General features: G+C 39.2%; 6 protein-coding genes across 19 annotated transcripts; 4 read left to right on the top strand and 2 right to left on the bottom strand.

Annotated features, from left to right (window-relative positions):
- Nucleotides 1-2,097: 2,097 nt before the first annotated feature.
- Nucleotides 2,098-4,931, top strand: LOC106324867 (alpha-taxilin-like). Of its 3 annotated transcripts, XM_013762863.1 has the most exons (12): nt 2,098-2,159; nt 2,248-2,445; nt 2,534-2,607; nt 2,696-2,804; nt 2,920-2,987; nt 3,068-3,145; nt 3,558-3,622; nt 3,846-3,912; nt 3,990-4,172; nt 4,262-4,318; nt 4,417-4,512; nt 4,601-4,931. In XM_013762863.1, exons 4-12 carry the CDS (start codon nt 2,732-2,734, stop codon nt 4,748-4,750), a joined length of 837 nt encoding a protein of 278 aa, XP_013618317.1. In that variant the 5' UTR covers nt 2,098-2,159; nt 2,248-2,445; nt 2,534-2,607; nt 2,696-2,731; the 3' UTR covers nt 4,751-4,931. The 3 variants fall into 3 exon arrangements, with proteins under 3 accessions (XP_013618317.1, XP_013618316.1, XP_013618314.1); XM_013762862.1 differs by having other exon boundaries at nt 2,104-2,445; XM_013762860.1 differs by having other exon boundaries at nt 2,104-2,445; nt 2,693-2,804.
- A 649-nt stretch (nt 4,932-5,580) lies between these two features.
- Nucleotides 5,581-8,767, top strand: LOC106322635 (pyruvate dehydrogenase E1 component subunit beta-1, mitochondrial-like). The gene is made up of 14 exons (XM_013760717.1): nt 5,581-5,706; nt 5,821-5,882; nt 5,953-6,015; nt 6,286-6,366; nt 6,447-6,473; nt 6,559-6,621; nt 6,728-6,814; nt 6,993-7,118; nt 7,435-7,568; nt 7,646-7,718; nt 7,801-7,866; nt 8,030-8,068; nt 8,159-8,283; nt 8,363-8,767. The coding sequence occupies exons 2-14, from the start codon at nt 5,832-5,834 to the stop codon at nt 8,526-8,528; spliced, it is 1,101 nt and encodes a 366-aa protein (XP_013616171.1). The 5' UTR covers nt 5,581-5,706; nt 5,821-5,831; the 3' UTR covers nt 8,529-8,767.
- A 1,028-nt stretch (nt 8,768-9,795) lies between these two features.
- LOC106322813 (GDSL esterase/lipase At4g10955-like) lies at nt 9,796-11,902 on the top strand. Its single transcript, XM_013760954.1, has 2 exons — nt 9,796-10,230; nt 10,641-11,902. The coding sequence occupies exons 1-2, from the start codon at nt 10,019-10,021 to the stop codon at nt 11,671-11,673; spliced, it is 1,245 nt and encodes a 414-aa protein (XP_013616408.1). The 5' UTR covers nt 9,796-10,018; the 3' UTR covers nt 11,674-11,902.
- A 320-nt stretch (nt 11,903-12,222) lies between these two features.
- On the bottom strand, nt 12,223-14,226 carry LOC106327232. Its single transcript, XM_013765321.1, has 2 exons — nt 12,450-14,226; nt 12,223-12,409 (listed from the first exon to the last, which is right to left on the bottom strand). Exon 1 carries the CDS (start codon nt 14,093-14,095, stop codon nt 12,452-12,454), a length of 1,644 nt encoding a protein of 547 aa, XP_013620775.1. The 5' UTR covers nt 14,096-14,226; the 3' UTR covers nt 12,223-12,409; nt 12,450-12,451.
- A 1,122-nt stretch (nt 14,227-15,348) lies between these two features.
- LOC106327233 lies at nt 15,349-20,745 on the bottom strand. Of its 11 annotated transcripts, none has more exons than XM_013765323.1 (6): nt 19,830-20,731; nt 19,302-19,371; nt 19,154-19,201; nt 18,958-19,006; nt 18,662-18,773; nt 15,349-16,062 (listed from the first exon to the last, which is right to left on the bottom strand). In XM_013765323.1, exons 1-5 carry the CDS (start codon nt 20,019-20,021, stop codon nt 18,689-18,691), a joined length of 444 nt encoding a protein of 147 aa, XP_013620777.1. In that variant the 5' UTR covers nt 20,022-20,731; the 3' UTR covers nt 15,349-16,062; nt 18,662-18,688. The 11 variants fall into 11 exon arrangements, 7 of the variants coding, with proteins under 7 accessions (XP_013620777.1, XP_013620779.1, XP_013620781.1 ...); XM_013765325.1 differs by lacking the exon at nt 15,349-16,062 and having other exon boundaries at nt 18,315-18,773; nt 19,830-20,120; nt 20,311-20,728; XR_001267408.1 differs by lacking the exon at nt 15,349-16,062 and having other exon boundaries at nt 18,315-18,773; nt 19,302-19,368; nt 19,531-20,736.
- Nucleotides 20,746-22,176: 1,431 nt separating this feature from the next.
- On the top strand, nt 22,177-24,124 carry LOC106327155 (pentatricopeptide repeat-containing protein At5g50990). Of its 2 annotated transcripts, none has more exons than XM_013765225.1 (2): nt 22,177-22,345; nt 22,446-24,124. In XM_013765225.1, exons 1-2 carry the CDS (start codon nt 22,252-22,254, stop codon nt 23,969-23,971), a joined length of 1,620 nt encoding a protein of 539 aa, XP_013620679.1. In that variant the 5' UTR covers nt 22,177-22,251; the 3' UTR covers nt 23,972-24,124. The 2 variants fall into 2 exon arrangements, with proteins under 2 accessions (XP_013620679.1, XP_013620678.1); XM_013765224.1 differs by having other exon boundaries at nt 22,425-24,124.
- Nucleotides 24,125-24,147: the final 23 nt, after the last annotated feature.

The raw sequence follows: 24,147 nt of genomic DNA, 5'->3' as shown, positions 1-24,147 counted from the left end.
AAGCATCCAGAAGATCCTTTGAAGCATCCTATATTATTCTATGGAACTTCAGATTTGTAGTCCACATTTGTGTTGCATTTCCTACTGAAGTGGAAGCTTAAGCCTATGAACGCACAAAAATATTTAAAGGACCAAGTGTACACATAACATAAGCAATTAAATACATAAACATCAAAACCATATGATAAATGTGATCCCAGAATGCCACTCAAAGAGAAGCCTCCATACAGTGATACAGTTGTCTTATTGCATCCCTTTGCATACAGAGATCTGAAAAATTAGAATATCCAGCACAAATTCTTTAACATAATAAGATTTGTTTTGAATGATCTATCTATATAAACGATAAATCAAAGTAGATATCCAGAGATATGGCTGAACCTTACTTGGAACACAACATATGACATGGATTTCCACTGGTCTCTAGCTACATTTCCAACCTGATTATCCATAGAACTTTAACCGCAGTACAACTGTACAGATTGAGAGGGTAAGGTACAAAATAATTTTAAGATGAGAAGAATCACTCAAACAGCAACAAATTTGTTTTTGGGGTGCTCTTTCTTGAAAGTCTGAGGGGTGTTTTCCCTTCAGATCACCAGAAAATAGAACAACGCCAGTACTAACACAAAACAAAGCAAAAAAGCTTCGGAAAGAAAAACAATCAGAACAAATATAAAAAAATTTGAACAAATCATAATCAACAAAAAAAAAACCAATAATCATCTCCCAAATATTTTAAGATAACCAAACGCTTCTGGGAAATATTTTTGATAATCAAGACATGAACAAATGGACTTACGTTAAACATAAAATTAGGTTTCAAAGCAGTACGGAACTACCTTAGCGTCGAGGAGGAGCAGGTCAACCTCCATTAGCTTGCCGCTTCCCATACCTAGCTTCTTCCCAGAACCGAAGCAAGCAGACCTCAACGGCGGAGGTACAATGGCCGGCCTTCAAATCGGTGAGAAGGACTGGAGAATTAGCCATTTTTGAGGATATATCTCTTAGAAAGCTTGGAATGATAAGAAATATCTGACGAATTTGAAGATGTAGAACATACTTTTTTATAGTGGCAGATACTGACGAAGGCAGTAAATGGGGAATCATTGAAGGATTGATCGACAATGGCTGATGACTATGTTGAAGACGTCTCTTCGCTTGGACATAACCACAAAGCGTTTCCAGTGTTTCTTTTGAATCGGGAAGATGAACATAATCAAACCTTAGGGTTTCGGTGACATGTTTTGGGGAGAAAACGGAGATACCAATAAAAACCCATCAGGAAATAAAACGAAAGCCCAATTAAATCGAAACCAAACCCACATGCTAATAAAAAGCTTCACACGCCGCGTTTCATTTATTGTGACGCGTGTCACGACCAGATGACTCAAATTATTGACATGGCGCATGATGCGGACCCCTAGGAACGAAGGAAACATATCTTTATAATAATAGATAATAGATAACTAGACTCTGGTCAATTTTCAGTTTTTAATTATTTTCTTAACAATTATAACAAAATATTTTAAAAATATTTTTAGAGTTCATTAAATGACATTATGTCCAAATTTATTTAAGGATATTTCATTAAGGTAACTGAAAAAGACAAACAATAAAATATGAAGTTTAAATTCATTTAAGCATATTTCATTAATGTAACTGAAAAGACAAGTAATAAATTAGGCAGTTTTATTCATTTTAGGATATTTCATAAATGCAACTGAAAAAGACGAGTAAAAAGAAAAGAGAAGTTTAATTAATGAAATAAGAACATTTTCAAATGTGTACTTCTCTTTTAATAATATTTCTCTTTTAATAATATAGATAATTGAAAATATTTCTTTTATATACTTCAAATTGATAGCACTGTCTTACAAAATTACAAAGAATGATGGTTGTTTAAAAGCGAATCACGTATAACATATTCAAAGTCTTTTTTTTATCAGTTAAAAAATATTTAAGTAAATAGATAATTAAGGATAATTTTATTATAAAGCAGTGGCATGAATTGTAAATATTTAGATGAATTAAGGGTTAAGTTAAAATGGTACTTAAGATAGATAAGATGGATGTTTTGCTTAAAAATCACATGGAATAAAACCCGTAAAAGGTTTTGCTTCTGAGCACAAGTCCGTCACAGTTGTAAGAAGATTTGGGTATATAATATTCTCTACCTTTCTCGCTGATTCGTAATTGGTTTTGAGATCCAGAGTCTAACAATGGACTCCAATTTGCTCCCCGAAGTTGATTCCTTACCCGATGGATTCGTCGACCCCGAGGAAGCAAACCGAATCACAACAAACCATCAAACAGGTGATGTCTCGATCGAGAAAACAAAGAAGCCCAGGACTTTTCCCGTTCCTTTGTGTGAAGAAACAGATGGTAATGAAGACGACCTAAGTAAGGTCTCGAGCTTAGAGCTGAAGGAACCATCTCAAACATGTGAGAGAGATGTGAAAATTAAAATTCAAAAATCTTTACGAGACTTCTTTGTAACCACCTAACGTTGCGTCTTTGCTTTTGAGTTTAGCGTCATCACAAGGGTCCTCCCAAAATCCAAACAAGGAAACAGAATCTACTCAGAGTATCGAACCCAGAAAACAAGTTAGTATATTTTTTTTTTTTTTATATATAAACTCTTATATCAAATTGGTAACAGACTCATTTATGTGCTGATACTGTATTTAAGCAGGAGGCAGTTGAGACAGAGCGTAAGACTTCAAAGAACATGTTCAAATCCGAACAAGATTTTCTCGAATTCATGCTCAAGTATCAGCAAGTCCTTTCTGAAAGAGATTCTGGTAAATAGGAAAATCATAATTTGATTGTTCTATGCTTAGCCACAGATATAATTCTCTAACCAGTAACCAGCAAGCCATTGTTTTTTTTTTTTGTCTCTACTCTTGTTTGTTGTAGCTATTACTGTCCGTGACAAGCTTGAGTCACTTTGTAGGGAGTTACAACGTCAAAACAAAATGTTGATGGTACATTCTTTTCTTCTTTTTTTTACTGTACTTTGTTTGCCTTATAGAGTGTCTTGTCTTGTTGTTCCTTTGTATTACAGGAAGAAAGCAAGCGGGTTTCGACTGAGGGACAGACTTTAAGATTAGATCTGTCGACAAAGTTCCAGGAAGCAATAAAGGTAATTGAACACATTTTGATCTGCTTAAAGTTTTGAGCGATTTTGCCAAATAGGATAAAAGCATTGTGTAAATTCTCCATTTTTTCTTCCTTAGTAGGCAAACCCTAATGCATATCATTCTTGATCCTTGTTCTGTTCCCTTATCAATCTTCTGTGTTACTATATACACGTGGAGATTTAGACTGATAGACCTATTTTATCATTGGAAGTTAATGGAACTTGCATTTATAAGGGGGAAAAGGGTCCATATAAGTTTTCACGTAGATCATGGATGCCCTGAAACAGACAATGAATCTTGCTTGTACGGTTTTGCAACTTCAGAGACTTAGAAGAAATCAGAATCTTTTGTTCAGTTTCCTTATAAATATTTTAGTTATACTCTTTACCTTTACTAATTCTCTTTGGTTTATAGGATGTGAGCATTAAGTTGGACGAGCAAAGGGATGAAAGCCTCTCACAACTAAAAGAAAATGAAATGTAAGCCGAAAGAACACAATCACCACGTTTTCAATTGTAGATACATATCATTGTGTTGTACATTTTAAGTAAAAAGTCATTGTGAAGAAGCCCCACTCACATACTTCAAACTATATTCTTACATAGCTATCATTTTAAAAACGGTGTTGCTTGTGCTAGCTCTCTGCAGCATATTTTTAGAGGCCCTTTTTCAATTTCAATGGCTTTGTTTCTTAATCTCCAGGTTGAGGACGAAGTTGAAGCACCTGGCTGGTCAATATATGCTTTCAGAACAACAACATGAGCAAAGAGTATAAGCTATTTATGAAGCATCATCTAGCCAACATTCTTGGGCTTTAATACTAACATCTCATCTCTGAATGAACAGATGAAGCAGAAAACCCTCGAGCTACAGATTTCTGAAATAAAAATCAAACAACACGAGGAGAAAGTAATTCATGAACAATCTCAGATGAAAGTATATGCAGATCAAGTTTCTCAGCTTTTAGCAACTGAGAAAAACTTGCGGGTGCAGCTAACATCTGATGGAGAGAAGTTCCAGCAGTTCCAGGTCTGCTCTCTTCCCCTAAAGCAATTCAATATTCATAGTCTTTGCTTTCACAAAATTTGTAATAAATGATACATGATTGATAAATGCAGGATGCATTGGTGAAGAGCAACGAGGTGTTTGAAACATTCAAACAAGAAATCGACAAGGTAAACATGTCTTCATTGTTCTTTGAAAAGATGTGCATTGCTGTCTTGTGTTGTTTAATCAAACTGATCTTATCTCTCTATTGATGTGTGTTGAGTAGATGTCAAAAGCAATCAAAGAACTGAGGAAAGAAAACGCATTCTTGAAGAGCAAAACAGAAAGATCAGATTTTACTCTCGTAGAACTAGTTGAAGAGGTAAAAAAAAGTGAAACCGACTCTTCTCACCATTTTTGAAGGTTTATCAACCAGTAAACATAACTCTTTTGGTTCAACGTTTGAACAGCGTGAGAGATTGAAGAAGCTTTTGGAGAGGACAAAGAACCAGAAAGATAAGCTTGAGTCGCTTTGCAGATCCCTTCAAGCAGAAAGAAAGCAAAAACAATCTAACAGTAGCCATTCTGCAGCTGCTCTTGAAAGCACAGAGAGATTGTGATTTAAACTAAGATTTTTTTTTGTGCGGGAGTTTTAAACTAATTAGCAATTCAGATCAAAAACTACAATTCACTCAATTAGGCCTTTCTTGAAAACTCTCTCAGGCACATCACCTAATATTAGGCTATCTGCCTTTTAGAAATTTACTAAAAGTATCTCCAATGTAAAATTCCATTTTTCTAATATGTGAGTTTATTCAAACAGTACTCTAAAAAATGTAGTAAAAATAGAGTAATAGACAAAAAAAATAAAATGATTATTCCATTTATGAAATAAAATCATTTTATCCTATTATGAAATAAAAAATGGTGGAGGCTAAATATTTGATACTTCAAATCTATTTCGGGGTGGAGTTAGAAATGACGTAAAAATAAAGTAATAAACAAAAAAATAAAATGATTATTCCATTTATGAAATAAAATCATTTTATCCTACTATGAAATAAAAAAATGTTTTAGTTAATTTGTTTAATGATTTTATATTGAAGTAAAAAACACATATTGTAGAACTCATTCTTTTATAGTTTGATAATATAAGTATTGTTTTATAAGTTTCATCCTGAGCATCATTTAGTAACATAATGGTTGTTGGGTCGTCATAACCTTTATAATAAAAAAACATCAACCATGGAATAAATATAGTTGAGAAAGAAAAAGGAAAAAGTAAAATCCGAGAATGTCAACCATAAATGATCATGATCGGTAGTAAACTAATCGTACGGCTCCAGTGATTTGGTGAGAAGAGACCTACTAATCGTACGGCTCCAGTGATTTGACGAAGAAGAGACCTACTCTAGTTGAAATCTCTCTTGTGCTGCTTTGTTGTTGTTACAAAAGAAAAAGAAAAAGAAAAAGAAAAAGAAAAAGAAAACAGCTTTGAGTTTGTCTTCTTCTTCTTCTTCTCTCTCTCTCGAATCCGCCGTCTCCGATCGCTTTTCGCCGGCGCTGTAAAGCTAAGGTAATAAATTATCGATCTACTCTGTTTCTCGACTTGGTCCTTGGATTTCTCTTCCCCGGATTATGATTCGTCTGTTAGATCTAAGATCTGAGAAGAGTGGTTATTGTTTTCCAGTTAGCGAGAAAATGTGGGGAATCTTGGGGAGAAGAGCCGTCGATGGAGGCTTCTCTGCTTCGGTAAGAGCCTTTTACTCACTTTTGCTTTTGATCTGGGATTCTGATTTTCGAAAATGGGGTTTTGAAACAGTCTCTCAGAAGGATGCGATCCGGGTTGGTTTCCGCAAGGAGCTACGCAGCTGGTTCAAAAGAGGTATTGTAGAGCTGCTGATTTCTCTACTAAGCTGCTTGATTGATGATCACTGGTGGCTGAGTGAGCAATAGTCATTAAATAGACGAAATGCTAAGATAAATCAATCATGTAAAACGGTGGATTTTAGAGAACCTCACAGTCACAGTAACATATATTGTGAGCCCACAGTTTTAGTTATGATAGGATCTGACAATATAAAATGAAGATATTATTCCTTCGTACATGCCATTTTAAGACCACTTACATTTTCCTGTGCAAATCCTTGTTTAGATGACAGTCAGAGATGCCCTTAATTCTGCAATCGATGAGGAAATGTCTGCAGATCCTAAAGTCTTTGTCATGGGTGAAGAGGTTAGTTACAGGCTGACATTATTGATATTATCTGGCACTTATTGATGTTTCCAGGTTGTATCTTTTTTTCTTTTTTGTAGGTTGGACAATATCAAGGTGCCTACAAGGTTAGAATTACAAGATAAAACATTACAGAAATTAATAGTTTTGGCCATTATCTTATTATACTGGAGGTTTATTATGTACTCACAGATCACTAAAGGCCTTTTGGAGAAATATGGTCCTGAGAGAGTTTATGATACCCCTATTACCGAGGTTTGGATTTCTTATTTCATTTTCTTGCACTGCAATTACAAATCCTTATGTCCATGTTACTAGACTCTGAAGATTTCTGACAGTCATCTTTTTTATCATGTTTTAGGCTGGATTTACTGGAATTGGAGTTGGTGCCGCCTATGCTGGCTTAAAGCCTGTTGTAGAATTTATGACGTTTAACTTTTCTATGCAGGTTAGCGTTTTATTTTTCTTTCCTTGACTTGATTAGTAGGCATCATTGTTGCGTTATGGGATCATGCACTGTGGTGCAAATATGTTTCCAGGCATATCATTGACACTGAAGTGCACAGACATTCTTTTTTTTTTAATCTCAATATGTATCCTAAGATCTCTATTGCAATTTGTTTCAGGCAATTGATCATATCATAAATTCTGCTGCAAAGTCAAATTACATGTCTGCTGGACAGATAAATGTACCCATCGTCTTTAGAGGACCCAATGGTGCTGCTGCTGGTGTTGGTGCTCAGCATTCTCAGGTAAATGCTAACGAAAATTTCTGTACAACAGACCTTTTTCCTCCACAAATTAAAATCGCTATTTTTCACTCTTTCAAACATAACCTTTGGCTTCTGTTAAAATGATAATCCAATAAGATCAAGGAACTGGCTCGGGCTTTAAGCCTTTAACTTTGATCAAACTTTCCCTAAATGAATTAGGCATTTTGAAATGATTGATTAAGAACAAGGTTCTTAGGACAGGATGTGCAACTTTATTGCTTAAGTCTGGTAATGATCACATCGAACTATGACTGTGTGTCTCAGAGAAGGGCCTAAATTTTTTTACATTTTGCAGTGCTACGCAGCATGGTACGCCTCAGTTCCTGGGTTGAAAGTTCTCGCTCCATATTCAGCTGAAGATGCTCGTGGTCTTCTTAAAGCTGCCATTAGAGACCCTGACCCTGTTGTCTTCCTTGAAAACGAGTTACTGTAAGTAGTCTACCTAATTTGAGATTTGATCATGTAGTTCACTTAGGTAAGGCCCTCATGCGAAACCCATCATGCAGATATGGTGAATCATTTCCAATTTCAGAAGAAGCACTTGATTCAAGTTTCTGTCTTCCCATAGGAAAAGCCAAGGTACTTTCACTCACCTTCTTTTTTGTTTTTGTCTTTATATCTAGTAAGTTAGATCCCATAGTGTTGTTTTGGGATATAACAGATTGAACGAGAAGGAAAGGATGTAACAATAACCACTTTCTCGAAGATGGTCGGTTTTGCCCTCAAGGTTTGTCATTTTCCCGCATTCGGCAACACTTTCTGTAACCAAAACTGAGATTAGAAAAATTGCTAGTTACCTGCCTATAGCTCAAATATACCTCTTAGATGACAAAATTGGTGCTTATCATTGTTCCGTCTCTGAATAAATTAATGTACATGATTGATTCTAGGCAGCTGAGAAGCTCGCAGAAGAGGGAATAAGTGCTGAGGTATGAAGAGTCTTGTGTCTAGTGATTCTGCTTAAAACTTCTGATACGTAAGCCTCTTAAAAACTTTTGTTTTCTTAATTAAATGGTTAGGTAATAAATCTGCGGTCAATCCGCCCGCTAGACAGAGCAACGATCAATGCTTCAGTGAGAAAAACAAGTAGATTGGTAACAGTAGAAGAAGGTTTCCCTCAGCATGGAGTCTGTGCAGAAATCTGGTTAGAAACGAATCAATTTTGGATTACGATATCTCTATTGTCAGAATCATTGATTAATGTTTGTGTTATGGTGGATCAGTGCGTCTGTAGTAGAGGAGAGCTTTTCATACTTGGATGCACCGGTGGAGAGGATAGCAGGAGCTGATGTGCCAATGCCTTACGCAGCTAACCTAGAGAGATTGGCTCTTCCTCAGGTAGAGGATATCGTTCGAGCAGCAAAGAGAGCTTGTTTCAGATCCAAATGAAACAATGACCATCTTCAGAATCCAACCCCCCAACACATTCCTTCAAAAGGAAAATAAGAAAAGAGGAGAAAATGATGTCTCTTTTGCCACAAAACCACCATTCCCCGTGATTTTTATTTGATCTTTTGCTACTATTATTCTTGTCGATCCTCGTTGCGGTTATCTTTTTGTCCTTCAAATTGAAAATTATTGAATCTTTTGGGTTAATTGATAAATCGATCGAGAAAGCTAGTAAAGAATCTCACACCTGTTTTTTCTGAAGTAAATACATAAATTTGGTTTAAATTTTCAATTTTGTAATGTATTCTTAAATTTATAGTTTATAATTAGAAGAGAAACTTTTAAATATATAGAGATAAAACCATTAACTTTTAAAATTATTTTATTATATTTTAAAATATATAATTAATTTTTTTAATAGGGCCATAATATAATTTGAGATGACCCTGTCTAGGTCTGGACATTCGGGTACCCGTTGGCGTTCGGATCGGGTTTTTCGGATTTTGGTTCTTTTTGATAACACCTCCTAAGTTTCATTCTTGTAAATTTGCAAGTACGGGTCGGGTTCGGATATAACACATCGGGTTCGAATCGATTTTGTATCACATCATAGAACACATAAAGTAACCATATATCATTCGGATTCGGTTTATATCGGATCGGTTCGGATATACCCGAAATGAAATCTAAAATTTAAAAGCAAAACATAAGAAATATATACTTATTCATATATAATTAAGTATTTAAAGTAGTTATTTAAATTTTAAATACTTATTGTTAGATATCATATCAAAATAAATATGAAATTGAATATTTGAAATATATATTCATGTTTCATATAATTACATTGTATATTAGTTTGGACATTTGGACCGGTTTTTTCGGATATCTTTTCGGATTTTTTGACTTTTTCGGTTTTTCGGGTTACCCATTCGGGTTCGGATATGTTTTGTACCACCTTACAAGATCTATTCGGGTATTTTTTATATTTCGGACCGGGTACGGATCAGATTTTTTGGTTCGGGTTCGGTTCGGATTTTGGATTATGGATTTTACGCCCAGGCCTAAACCCCGTCTATGATAAGAAACAGAAGCGCTTGCATTCTGGCTTCCACTCAACTAAGTTTATCGTTTACCTACTCTACCCTTTCAGGAAAGACCTTCCACGACAAAACGTTAAGGGTTTAAAAGGTATTTAGTATTAAAAGTCGACAACAAAAACAAGATGACCGTTTGATAGATCCGCAAATCTCAGGCGTTTCAAAATCATTAATTAAAGTTTTTCCTTCTAATTAATTCACAAATCTAAAAACTTGCAACTTTATCTATCTTACTTTCTTTTTCCAATTCCAACGCTTGAAAACAATTCAACTCGAATCCGATTCGGTTTCAATTTGCCAACTTGCATTGATCTCCAAAGTTAAATTCCCACCGAGAAGAGGGTGTGATCTGATTCTCTAGTCGCGTAGAAAAAGAAACAGAGAGAGGGAATGTTGATGGCGAATTGTGGAGCTGTGGAAGAAGACATGACGGAAACTGAATCCGAAGTGATGTTAATGGCGGCTACTACTACGCCGGCGACTCCGAAGACGAAGAGGGTGGTGGTGAAGGAAGATGACGCTCATCACCCTTACGCGTTTCACGTCTCGGGACCCAGAAACGTTGCTTCTCCTAACTGGAGAGATCTCATCAGTTCCAGTTGGTATGATTGCTCTCTCTTATTTATTACATCTGAAACTAGTTTCTGTTCTTACCTTGTTGTTAACGACAGTTTTTAGAAGAAAAAAGAAAAAAAAAAGACAGTTTTTACATTGTAACAGAACCCTGTTTCTGTTTCTCAGATCAGAAGAGATTCAAACTCAGAGTTGGTTGAATTTGTTTGTTTAGCTTAATTTGTTGCTTTAGACAAAACCATTTGAAACTTGGAACATGCTACACTTAGATGGTGTCTGAAGTTATTAACTTTCATTTTCTGTGAGAGAACTGAGAAGTTTCTAAAAATAACTACTTTTTTTTTTAGTTCTGCAAGTATTTTTACTTTTGATGAATCGGATTAGAGCATGAAAATGTCTAATGTTTTAACCTTTTTGGGTTGATTTTGTGTGAATGTAGGAAGGATCCGAACTACAAGAGAACAGTAATGGCATGCTTTATCCAAGCAGCTTACTTACTTGAACTCGACAGACAAGAGAACAGAAACGCTCAAAACGCTCTCGCGCCCAAATGGTGGATTCCTTTCAAGTACAAGCTATCGCAGACGCTGATCGACGAGCGAGACGGATCAATATTCGGAGCTGTTCTCGAATGGGACAGAGCAGCTGCGATGTCTGATTTAGTCGTCATCAGACCAAGCGGGGCACCAAAAGCAGTACTCGCTCTCCGAGGAACCATACTAAAGAGCCTTACAATGAGACGTGACATCGAAGATGATCTCCGGTTTCTAGCCTGGGAGAGCCTTAAAGGCTCAGTGAGGTTTAGCGTCGCTCTCGAAGCGCTGCAGTCGGTAGCTAAGAGATACGGGAGCAGCAACGTTTGTGTTGTTGGTCATTCTTTAGGAGCTGGTTTCGCTTTACAGGTTGGTAAGGCATTGGCTAAAGAAGGGCTGTTTGTGGATGCTCATTTGTTCAATCCACCTTCTGTATCTCTCGCTATGAGCTTACGAAACATTGGTGAAAAAGCTGGGTTTGCTTGGAGAAGACTCATGTCAATGCTTCCTCAAAAGAACGAGCCTTTGATACTAGATGGTAATGAAGCAGAGACGGCTCCTCCTAGTCCTGGCAGTGGTTCAGGGTTTAGAAACTGGGTACCGAGTTTCTACGGGCAGAATCAGAAATCTTCAGTGGATTTGAGGAAATGGGTGCCTCATTTATATGTGAACGATAGCGACTACATCTGCTGCCACTACACTGAACAGGATGGAGTCAATGAGAAGAGAGAAGTGAACAACAAGGAGAACAGCAGTCCTGCTGTGAACACTATTCCTCAAGCAGCTGCAAAGCTTTTCGTGATGTCGAAAGGGAAACAAAAATTTCTCGAGGCTCACGGGTTAGAACAATGGTGGTCAGATAATCTAGAGCTTCAATCAGCTATTCACAGCAGCAGGTTGATCAGTCAGCAGCTCAAATCATTATACAGTATTAAGTAAACATCAGCATGATGGTAACACTCCCATCGTTCAAATAAACACATTTGCTCTCTTTATTGTTTGATCTAAGAACATTTATTCCAGGAAATGTAACGATCGATATAAATGTAAGAAAGATCAGTGGTAACTGATCTGCTCCCAATTTGTATAGAAATAAACTGAAGATAACTTCTACTTTTTTTACATCATTTGTGAACTAAATGAATCCAAGCAATGTGAAGATTTCAGATTTGTGATTTTAATCATTGGACTAATTCTGAGAACTTAACAGCTGTATAACAATCATACGGGGTCAACAAAAAATAAGTTTTAAGATTTGTGAATAAACGAATAAACAAAACAAATGCCATGTGCTTTCCGACCAACATTATTTGAGATATGTTCAGATAAGACATATTCCAACTCAAATATGCAAGAAAACAGTTTGAGATTGCAAACACAAACACAAACACTGAAGAAGCATTATTCTGTTCCTAGATTTAGATAAATCAATCAAACACTTGATAGAAAGGACCAGGTTCTTGAAGTTTTAGAGAACATGAACAAAAGTTGTGAAAGATCAAACTCTGATATGATTAGCTCACCAAGAAAAAACAAAAACAGAGGATTACATACTCTACAGAGATATTATTCTTTGTCAACAGAACTAATCAACAATTAAACTCTCCCTACTTCAATCAACCAAACCTTATGAACAATAAAACAACATATAGAAAAAAGCGACACGACAAGATTCGCCAGTGTTCCTTAAATACAAGTTAATAACGTATCCAGTCTCCTATGGCCTTGCGAAGACGCCCCAAATCTTACTCCGAGCAAGATTCTCTGCCAGTTTCTTAGCTCCTTCAACATCCATCTCCACAAGCTTTTGCAGATGCAAGCAAGCACCAGCAGCAACGACTTGTTTCCTGCATTTCTTAGAAGTAACAAGCAGTTCCAACGCAGAGACTGTGTATCTCTTATCCAATTTCGTGATCTTCGGGTCCAAGAGCTGAACAAGACTGAGTACGCCCTTGTCACTCTTCTTGAAAATCTTTCTGTTGCTTGTGCACACCAATAACGTCGACAGAGCTTTCGAAGCTGCTTCTTTCTCTTCCATAGCTTTACCGTCTAACATGTCAATCAATGCACCGATGCATCCGCTTTCACCAATCTCTTTCCTGCTTTTCGAGCTGAACCCTAGCGAAGAAACAGCTTCCGCAGCTGCGATTCTAACACCAAGAACCCCACAGCTCAACACTGGAACCAAACGTGGGATAAACCCTTCCGAGGTAACAACATCTCTTACGATAGGACACAAAGCTAGATTCTTTAAAAGCACAACTACTACCTCGAGACTCTTAGCATCGGAAACAGAATCCCAGAAACTCTTTAAACACTTAATCCCTCCTTCTCTAACAATCAACATCATCATATCCTCATCCCCGGAAGCTAAACTAGCCAAACATCCTAGAGCATTCTCTCGAGCAGGAACCGTACCTGAAGAACCGAGAGAGACAAGAACAAAAACAGCGTTCTCCTCAACAAAATTCTCCTTAATCTCTCCAAACGAAGCTAAGTTCCTCAACACGCCCGCGGCGAAAGCTTGAGAGCCAGGTGTCCCCGCCTGGCAGATTTCAAGAAGAGACGAGATACCTCCTCTACAGCCAATCGCTCTGGCGTTCTCCTTGGACAGACTCAGAGCTTGCAGAGCAACACAAGCCTTGTCTTTACCAAAACCACTCCCTGATTCCAACACGCGAAGGAGGTGATTCAGCAGAGACAATCCTTCAGCTATCAACACGTGTTTACTACTCTCCACGGACGAGATTCTTGAAATCACAGCTACAACCTTCTCCTTCACGCTCAGGCTACACGAATCGAGCAATCGAACAAGAACGGGAACAACTCCTTGAGCTACTGAGATCATCACGTTCTTATCATCTTCCTGAAGCAGCTCGAGCAACGATTCGATCGCTGAGTTCTTCGATTCCGGTTCACCGATCTGTAACCGGATAACTAGATTCCTCGCCGCAGCTTCCTTCTTAGATGAAACCGAAACGATTTCGTTGAGAAGACCGCTTCTGATCAGAACCTCAGCGTCTTTCGCGTGGCGATCGAGCCGAGCCGTGATTGAATCGACGTCGCTCTGCGTTTTGAGCTTTCCGTCGGATAAATCCGGTCCCTCGCACCTCGCCGCGACGGAGGCGGCGTCGTGCAGCGTCTCTCGAGCGGAGAGGAGGAGATCCAGAGCTAGCTGGTTGGAAGAAGAAGAAGAAGAAGAAGAAGAGGCGGCGATATCGGAGAGGTGAGTGTTGAGATCGGCGAGTTTAACGCGGATCGAGGACCATTTGGATTTGAAGCTGAGAAGCTTGGGGATGCGGTCGAGGAGGGAGGAGATGAGCTCCGTTAAGGTACAGTCACCGTCGTTATGCAACGGCATCGGAGAAGCGGTGAGTGTGGAGAGAGAGAGAGGTGTGAATTAATTGGCAAGTGATGGTGCTTGCTTTGTGCCAGTTGGGAAAGAGCGAAATACAGGAGGGGTAAGTAAGCGCGTGAGTTTCTTTTTCATTGTTTACACTTTCTTCGTCAACCCCCAATAGAATCTCATGCATGTGTAATGTGTTACGTGGAAACACACAATTTCTAATTTAAAAGTTTATTACTATTAGTTGGACTTTTAGATTGTAAAATGTTTCCATCGGCCTCTCTCCTCTCTCTCTCCAACATTCTTCCTCTCTTATCTTCAAAAAAATTTTTTTGTAGAGAGGTTAGATTTTGTTTTGAGAGTGAGAGAAACCATCGTTTTTTGGTTTCTCGGTTTCGGTTTCATCCGACCGGCCGGCTGGCTTTTGTCTCCGGAAGGTGATGGCTCCTTCTAGCATTGCTATCGCCGCCTAAAGCTCGGGTTTTTCCGGATCCGTTTGATCTACGACTCTGTTCTCTTCCGTCTCACTGCTTCTCTTTCTGAAGCTCTGACGATCCTCCTTCCCAATCGTTTTTGGATTTTTGCATCTTCACGCTTACCTTTATCTTTAAAGATGCCTGCTTGATTTTGCATGATAGTCGGAGATGTAGGATCGATTGTAGGCGGTTGATTATCCTTCATCGTTTCGTAGATCCGCGAGATAGATTTCTTGATTCGAGCCTCTTGGAAGACCATTCTGATGGTTTTCGTGGTTCGTTTTCACCGTCGGCGGAGCTCCGCCGTTCTTCTCTCTGGTTCCGGTGGAAGGAAGGGATTCATGCCTTGACACGTGTTCATTGATCGCATGGCGATCGGACATCTGGTGGATTATGTGTGCCTTTTTTCTTCAACGGGTTTTTCCAATGGGCTTTCGGCCCATAGTTAACAAAGTGTTGTTTGGCCCGTTTGTTTTGGGCTCTTTCGTTTGGCCCGAGAATCTTTACTTTGGTCTGTCGTTTGACCTTTTGTTTGTATAGTACGTTGGGCTTAACTTTGTTAGGCTAAATTTTTTTCAATAAATTCCTGTGAAAAAAAAAATTGTAAAATGTTTCCAACATTAAAATAGTTTTTATTTTGGAAAAGCCAATATACAATATTTCTACAATTTCTTAGAATGACACGTAAGCAGGCAAAAACAATTTGTTGATTTTTAAAAATAATAATACTGTACATAATACTAACTTGGTTTGAGCAAAGAAACAAATAAAAAGAACAAAGGTGGTGTGAAAACGACTTGGTAATAAATGCTATTAAGCATTTGGTCAAAAAATGTTACTAGAAAAATGTCTAAATAAAGCAAAGGGTTGGTAAAGCGATTAGCGAGTTGACTAGTAAGGTGTGACTTTTTCGTCATCTCTCTTCTGAGATCTAACTTCTCTCATCAAAAACGAAGACTTTCCTATAAGCACTGTTCGGTGGCCGGTGGCTCACGCCGCCAGTTACCATCTTTAGCTTTTGTCTTTTTTGTTGTAAATATTCTCTTCCGGTTAGCGGATCTTGTTTTTTGAAGTTTTCGCTATGGTGATTTTTTGTGTTTTCAATCTCTATCGAAGCAAATCTTCATGGTTTTACGCTTGTTTCTTTGATGGATTTTGATGTTTTATATAATCCTCCTCTTTTGCAGTCCATAAATCAAATACCGTTTTTTTAAGTTGAGTTTCTTCTGTTATATCGGATTTGCACGTACTCCTTTCTTAAAGGAATCAATCTTCACTCACCCATGTGAGAATATGGGCTTTGAATCAATATTGTTCTATTGGGTCAGAAATTAGAACAGAGCCCAATCACATAATGTGCCTTACAAACCGACGTTGTTCTTGTTACGCAAGGAAAAGGAAAAGGATTATTTACATAATCCTTACGATGTTAGGAGGAATAAGTCGGCTACGGTTCAAGCATAAATAGAAGATGTTCCAAGCTTGGTTGATCATCCTGGAGAAACCCTAAACACAAGAACAAAAGAAAAGTTAGAAGAGAGAGGTCAAGAGTAGAAGAAACTAAGGAGAAGAGACATTGTTGGAGTCATGTCTCTAAGGGATAAAGTTTCTTTGATCTTTCTTATTCTTTGTTGGTGTCATGTTTTATACGAGGAGGGCGCTTAGAGCATTTGTGTAAACCCCTTTGATTGATAGTGGAAGTTGTGGGAGACGGTTCCCACCCGAGACGTACCGGTTCGAAGCCGGGAACTCGGTGATCAAATTCTATGTGTTCTTTTGTTAAGCAATCATAAGATGAATAATTCCTAACAAGTGGTATCAGAGCAATCCAGGTTTTGATTGCGGGTGTTAGTGAGATTATAGAGGCAACACATGGACGGGTTGGATTTGAAAGATCAAAGGGAAACATGACGTGAAAGAAGTATGAGGTTGTTGAAGACTAGAAGACTGATTTCCGCTGCAATCACAAGGTTATTGTGATGTTCGAATTTTCTGGATACTCAAAGTTGCTAAGGATATGGAATCAAGATTTTAAAAGAACACATGGGAGTATACCGGTTTTAACAATAGAAAAGTCAAGATTTTTTGCTGTGAAATCAGGCTGGATCTTGACTTGTTCTAGTTGTTGAAAGTTTATTCAGGTCAGTGTTCAATGATGGGTTGATAGAGCAACCAGGTTTATAGATCCATGACTAAGGGACGCCTTGGGAATGGAATATATCTGAGAAAGTTGTCTCGAGATTATGTTACAAATCTTAGATTCAAGGGAAAAATTATAGCAGAAGAGTATGGAGGTGAAACATGGAGTCTGCTTTGAGGCAAAGCAGGCAGGGAACTGATGAGAAGTTCATATACAATCAGGCTGATAAAGTTTTCAAGGAGGGTTAAGTGTCAGGGATAAGGATCAGAGTTTCAAGAACTAAAGAAGAACACAAAGGGTGTGTTAGGTTCTGTAAGAAGAGATGCTTGGACTAAGGGTGTGTCGAAAGTCTATCTAGCAAGGATGATAGCTTGATGGCTGGTTCTGTTAAGTGATAACAGCGGTACACAGAAGAGTTCAAGGCAGATTTAATACATAAGAGTCTGGTGAAACAAGAGGAGTTGAATGGAAAGTTGTGTCGAAAGTCTTCCCAACAAGACTGGTTAGGAGGCGTGTTCCATCATGGATGATGGCGGTACAAGATGGATTCAGACTGCGGTTGTTTAACCATAAAGCAAGGTTTTTTGAAACACAAAAGGGAAGCTCAAGTAAAGCTAAGAGAAAGGAAATCTAGCAGTAATGTTTAACACTGTTTGTAAGGTCCTGTTTAACAAGAAGCATGGATCATGGTTTGTGTCGAAAGTCTATCTAGCATGTTTGGTAGCTTGATGGTGTGTCCTGTTAACGTTAACGGCGGTACAAAAGGAGTCCGAGGCTGTGGGGTTTAAACAGAAAAGTTTTTTGAATCAGAGAATTGTTTCAAGGGTTGAAACGTGTATGATTCAGGGAGGTAATTGCATTTGGTTAAAGGAAATCAGGATGCAGAGGGAGGATGAGTTAAATCAACAACAGATTCATGACGGTCATGGAGGAGGCTGTGTGATTGATTGACTAATAGTAAAATCAATGTAGCTTCGGGCGTGAGGCAAACATGATTCTGGTTTGTACTAAATTTAAAGTGCAAAAGCGTATATAGGTAAAGGGAATTACCTAAAGATGAAGGAGGAGGCTGAGCTCTCACAGTTGAGGTTTAAAATAACTGTGAAGAATTAGAAGTCGTGCAATGTTGATTCTGGTTCCAGGTGGAGCTCGTCTTGGAAATCTGAAACAGTTTCAAGTTCCGGGTTAAGGTTCTCCGAAAGAAAAAGAAAAAAAAAAGAGACAAGCCATAAGAAGATGAAGATGTCAATAAATTCAAGCATAATCAGGTTGCAACATGAGTGAGAGGGAAAGCTTTCAGGTTAAATGCTTGGTAAGGATGGAGACATCTCGTTAAGAGGCAAAAAGGTAAGAGGTTACCTGAAGTTGCAGGAAGCAAGAGCGAAGGTTGGTCTTTCGTCATGAGTAGCTGGAAAGGAACAAGGAATCAAGTGTTAGATTCCACAAGGAGCTACTGTGTGAAGAAAGAGGTTGAAATCCAAGCGGTGATTTCAGTGTCTCGAATAAGTCTGAAAATTACTGAGGCTAGAAGGATGGTTCAAGTTTGTGGTCTTACCAGGAATCATCATGGGAGCAGAAGTACTTCGACTGATCACCGAAGAAACTGCAGAGACGAAAGTCTATCTAGCATGTTTGGTAGCTTGATGGTGTGTCCTGTTAATGTTAACGGCGGTACAAAAGGAGTCCGAGGCTGTGGGGTTTAAACGGAAAAGTTTTTTGAATCAGAGAATTGTTTCACGGGTTGAAACGTGTATGATTCAGGGAGGTAATTGCATTTGGTTAAAGGAAATCAGGATGCAGAGGGAGGATGAGTTAAATCAACAACAGATTCATGAAGGTTATGGAGGAGGCTGTGTGATTGATTGACTAATAGTAAAATCAATGTAGCTTCGGGCGTGAGGCAAACATGATTCTGGTTTGTACTAAATTTAAAGTGCAAAAGCGTATATAGGTAAAGGGAATTACCTAAAGATGAAGGAGGAGGCTGAGCTCTCACAGTTGAGGTTTAAAATAACTGTGAAGAATTAGAAGTCGTGCAATGTTGATTCTGGTTCCAGGTGGAGCTCGTCTTGGAAATCTGAAACAGTTTCAAGTTCCGGGTTAAGGTTCTCCGAAAGAAAAAGAAAAAAAAAAGAGACAAGCCATAAGAAGATGAAGATGTCAATAAATTCAAGCATAATCAGGTTGCAACATGAGTGAGAGGGAAAGCTTTCAGGTTAAATGCTTGGTAAGGATGGAGACATCTCGTGAAGAGGGGTTACCTGAAGTTGCAGGAAGCAAGAGCGAAGGTTGGTCTTTCGTCATGAGTAGCTGGAAAGGAACAAGGAATCAAGTGTTAGATTCCACAAGGAGCTACTGTGTGAAGAAAGAGGTTGAAATCCAAGCGGTGATTTCAGTGTCTCGAATAAGTCTGAAAATTACTGAGGCTAGAAGGATGGTTCAAGTTTGTGGTCTTACCAGGAATCATCATGGGAGCAGAAGTACTTCGACTGATCACCGAAGAAACTGCAGAGAAGAAATCAAAAGTGATGATTTCACATAGCCTAGAGAAATCAGAAGAGACAGAATAAATGGAGTAGTTCCGGGATTTTATAGAGGATGTTACCATTTAATGGAATCAGAAGATGATTCCAGGTCCAGGTGGAGCTGAAGAATGGTAAGATAAAGTGGAGCTGCTGTGGGAAAAGAAACCAAGTTAAGTTCTCAAAAAAAAAAAATCAAAGGCGCAAAGGAGTGTGTAAGAGTTATCACAAGAGAAGTGCCATTGAAGGAGAACATATAAGGTTTTAGTAAAGCTGGCAAGGAGTTCAGCCTAAAGAACTGGAGGAGATTACTTAAGGAAACGTCTTAAACAGTGGAGGTGGCGAAGGCTTTCGTCGGACAAGCTGTAAAAAGAAGACAAGCTAGCTCTGTTTGCAACTTTATCAAGAGAGATGAGACGGACGCTGGAGGATCTTGAGCATTGATATCACATGATCAACGATGAAGTGAAATCGAGTGTTCCCATCAATGGTGATAACTTGAGAGAGAGTCATGAATCTCTATGAGTTTTTTGAGCTCAAGAAGAAAACAGAAGCAGAGCGGTCCAAGGTGGTGTAATCGAAGGAAGAATCAGAGTTCAAGGTGGAGTAACCTGATCTGAGGTCGACGGCAAAGTAATGTCAGAGTTGCAATCTCGGATCGGAGTTGCGATGGTGGTGAACCACTGGAAAAGCAGGTTCGTAGATCGGACAAGCTGAAGGGAGACGTGTGACTTATATACAGCAGAGGAGGTAGAAAATACACCGGAGAAGCTGGTAGGGATTTTCAGAGTTGGTATCGACATACATCTATCACGGTAGTGGAATAGAACGAGGTTGATACCTGAGGCTGGTAAAGATAAAGTCACCGAAGTTGCAAATAGGTAATTAGCATTGAGACTTCACTATCAAAGGAAAAGTCAAAGTCAAAGGGGGTTAGGACAACAAATCTACTATTCTTGCTGGAGATCTCATTGTTGTAGTTACGATGTGAGCAATGGATACTACAGCTCGTTGGGATGGAGTCAAGAAGCTTTGGGGTTCTGTTCAGACAATACAGCGGCGAGGAGATTCACTAAAGGGTTTAGTGATTACCGGCTATGGAGAACTCTCCAGAAATTAAATAAATTATGGCGAGACGAAGTTGCATCAGTTCCATTTTGCCATGATCGAGAGAGCAAAGCAGAAAGAGAAGTCATTGCAAGTTGCAGCGACTTTAATCGGGTTTGGTTTGCTTTGATAGATGTTGTTTTTGGTGTTTCACTGCTGGTGGAGACAGTCTCGAGTTGAAGGTGGCCGGAGGGCACCGCCATAAACCGCTGAGATTCGTCGGAGTTTCAGTTGCATGTCAGGGTTTGTGTCTGAGACGTAATCAGAAGGAAAAGCTTTGATTTGCCGTCGGGGAAGGAAAGGACGTGAGGTAGAGGTGGGCCTTATCTGACTAAAGCCCAAGGTGGAGATTGTGAGAATATGGGCTTTGAATCAATATTGTTCTATTGGGTCAGAAATTAGAACATAACCCAATCACATAATGTGCCTTACAAACCGACGTTGTTCTTGTTACATAATCCTTACGACGTTAGGAGGAATAAGTCGGCTATGGTTCAAGTATAAATAGAAGATGTTCCAATCTTGGTTGATCATCCTGAAGAAACCCTAAACACAAGAACAAAAGAAAAGTTAGGAGAGAGAGGTCAAGAGTAGAAGAAACTAAGGAGAAGAGACATTGTTGGAGTCATGTCTCTAAGGGATAAAGTTTCTTTGATCTTTCTTATTCTTTGTTGGTGTCATGTTTTATACGAGGAGGGCGCTTAGAGCGTTTGTGTAAACCCCTTTGATTGATAGTGGAAGTTGTGGGAGACGGTTCCCACCCGAGACGTACCGGTTCGAAGCCGGGAACTCGGTGATCAAATTCTATGTGTTCTTTTGTTAAGCAATCATACGATGAATAATTCCTAACAACCCATGAAGTGGTACCGTAGAATCGGTTTAGAGGTGAAGTTTCCTCGATAGAAGTAGGAGGTGGTGATGGATTGATAATAGCTGATACTAATGGCGATTTAGAAGAATTGGCATCTTTCTATATGAAGATGGTTCGATAAGATCGTCTTTTGGAACGGTTGTGTAATCCCAGAAATTTATTATCCGGTGTAGTGATGGAGACTCCTCCAAAGACAACGGCTTGAGTGAAAGATAGGAGTTAAGGGGAGTTCATAAATGTGTCCACAAAGAAGATGATGCAGATAGTCGTTTTGTGACGGAGCTGTGTCTCAAACTTTCCATTCTCTGCGGTGACGCGTATAGGCGCGTGTCTTTGGTGATTATACAACAACAGGTGAAGACATGCGGTGCGGATAATTTCTTTAAGAGACGCGTGGAATGTTTAGTATTTTTTTTTCCGTCAATATTTCATTAAAATAGAAAATGGGCCAAGTCCAAGAAATTACAAGATAAAAGGTCCAAGGCCCAATTATCAAAACCTGCTAAACCCTAGACAAACTGGCCCACAGGCCCACAAACCCAACCCCGACAGGCCCACAAACCCAAGAACCCGGGTCGGCTTAACCCAATCACGAGACGACTCATCCCGGCTGTTACCGTCGAATGGCTCTACTCCGTCGCGCTTGTCACAGAGAGCGTCATCTCGAAGTATATATCCGAAGAATCTCGAAGTAAAATTAAGTAAATTGGATTTCATATTTGTTTACTTTTTAGTCGAGTTTCTTTATGTAATTGGGCCTTACGTAACTCTTCTTTGTAATGCCCATTTGGGCTCTCTTATAAAAAGAGAATGTTGACAAAAAAAAAAAAAAAAGAGCGTATTGAACTCCAAATGGGAAGACTAACCATTGGAAATTTAATTATTGAACAATTAGGCCTAATAACCAATATCCGTACATTTGTACCCATGTCCAAATGCCCAACTCTATCAGATACTACTGTAGAAACAAAAGACAAAAACAAAAAAAAATCCTTGATTAGACTCCAAAATTGAAAATTGCTTCAATTCGAGCCGAGCGAAAGGGTGTAAGGGAGATGCAGAGAATCTCCATTTCCATCTCCGGAATCAGAAGATTCTCCGTCACCTCCCCCTCGCCATCTTCTGCTTCAAACCACGTTACACTCGCCGGTAAGAAAACCTTTCTCCTTTCTAGATTCGGACCACACATTTCCGAGGAACTACCACCACCAATCTCCGCTTTATAAAGTTTCATCCTTTCTTGTTGTAGATCAGCGGTTGCTGAAACAAGTTCTTGGATCATGCAAATCTCAATCAAACTCCAAAAGTGTTCTTCTTCAAGCACATGCTCACATCCTTAAACTCGGTTACGGAACACACCCAACTCTCGTTGCCTCCATCGTCACAGCTTACAGACGCTGCAACCTCCCACACATCGCTCGCCGCCTCCTCACTCGGTTCCTCTCACTCTCTCCTGGCGTCTCCAACACAAACCTAGTCATCGAGAGTCTTATGATAAACGGCGAGTGCGGTTTGGCTAAGAAGGTTCTTCGTAAAGCGAGCGATCGTAACGTCATCACTTGGAACTTGATGATTGGCGGTTATGTCAGGAACGTGCAATACGAAGAAGCGTTGAAAACTCTTAAGGATATGATTAGCTTTTCGGATATTAAACCGAATAAGTTCAGTTTCGCTTCGGCTTTAGCGGCTTGTGCTCGTCTTGGAGACTTGAATCGCGCGAAGTGGGTGCATTCGTTGATGATGACGGATGGTGGTGTTGAGCTTAATCCGATACTGTGTACCGCACTTGTCGACGTGTACGCAAAGTGCGGAGATATTAAAACTTCGAGAGAGGTTTTCTATGGAGTTGAAAGGGACGATGTGTCTGTTTGGAACGCGATGATCACAGGTTTTGCGACGCATGGACTAGCCGAAGAAGCGATCAGAGTGTTCTCAGAGATGGAAGGACAACATGTTTCCCCGGATTCGATAACGTTTCTTGGGATGTTAACAGCGTGTAGCCATTGCGGTTTGCTCGAAGAAGGGAAAGGTTACTTTGATCTAATGAGTCAGAGGTATTCCATACAGCCGAAGTTGGAGCACTACGGAGCCATGGTTGATCTGTTAGGTCGAGGAGGGAAGGTTAAAGAGGCTTATGAGTTGATAGAATCAATGCCTGTAGAGCCAGATTTGGTGATATGGAGGTCTCTTCTTAGCTCCTCTAGAACTTACAAGAACCCAAAGCTAGCTGAAACCGCCATACAGAATCTTTCAAAAGCAAGGAGTGGAGACTATGTGCTGCTCTCGAACATATACAGCTCCACGAAGAAGTGGGAGAGCGCGCAAAAGGTGAGAGAGCTGATGAAGAGAGAAGGAATCCGCAAAGCGAAAGGGAAGAGTTGGGTGGAGTTCGGGGGAGTGATACATCGGTTTAAGGCGGGAGATGCATCTCATGTAGAGACAAAGGGTATATACAAACTGTTGGAGGAGCTGATACAGAGAACAAAGTCTCAAGGCTTTGTGCCCGACACTGATTTGGTGTTGATGGATGTCTCTGAAGAGGAGAAAGAGGAGAACTTGAACTACCATAGCGAAAAGCTCGCGCTGGCGTTTGGGATCTTGAAGAGTAGTCCAGGATCAGAAGTTAGGATTCAGAAGAATATAAGGATGTGTAGTGATTGCCACAACTGGATCAAATCAGTGTCCAGGTTGTTGAATAGAGTGATTATAATAAGGGATCGGATACGGTTTCATAGGTTTGAAGATGGGTTGTGTTCTTGCAAAGATTATTGGTAAGCGAGAAACCATAGTTTGAGTGTTCGAAGAGTGAAGTTGAGCTTCCATAGATTCTTGTCTGTTTCTACAATCTGAAACATTACTGTTATTGAAAGTTTAGGTGGTTCTGGTTTTGTGGGGTTTATACGGAAAATCTAAAAGTTTCAGAGACTATATTTATAAATTTTAAAATCGGA

The sequence above is a fragment of the Brassica oleracea genome, chromosome C2, assembly GCF_000695525.1.
Source record: "Brassica oleracea var. oleracea cultivar TO1000 chromosome C2, BOL, whole genome shotgun sequence".
Taxonomy (NCBI): Eukaryota; Viridiplantae; Streptophyta; class Magnoliopsida; order Brassicales; family Brassicaceae; genus Brassica; species Brassica oleracea.
The sequence above is the reverse complement of the archived record's forward strand: the minus strand, read 5'-3'. Positions and strand labels throughout refer to the sequence as shown.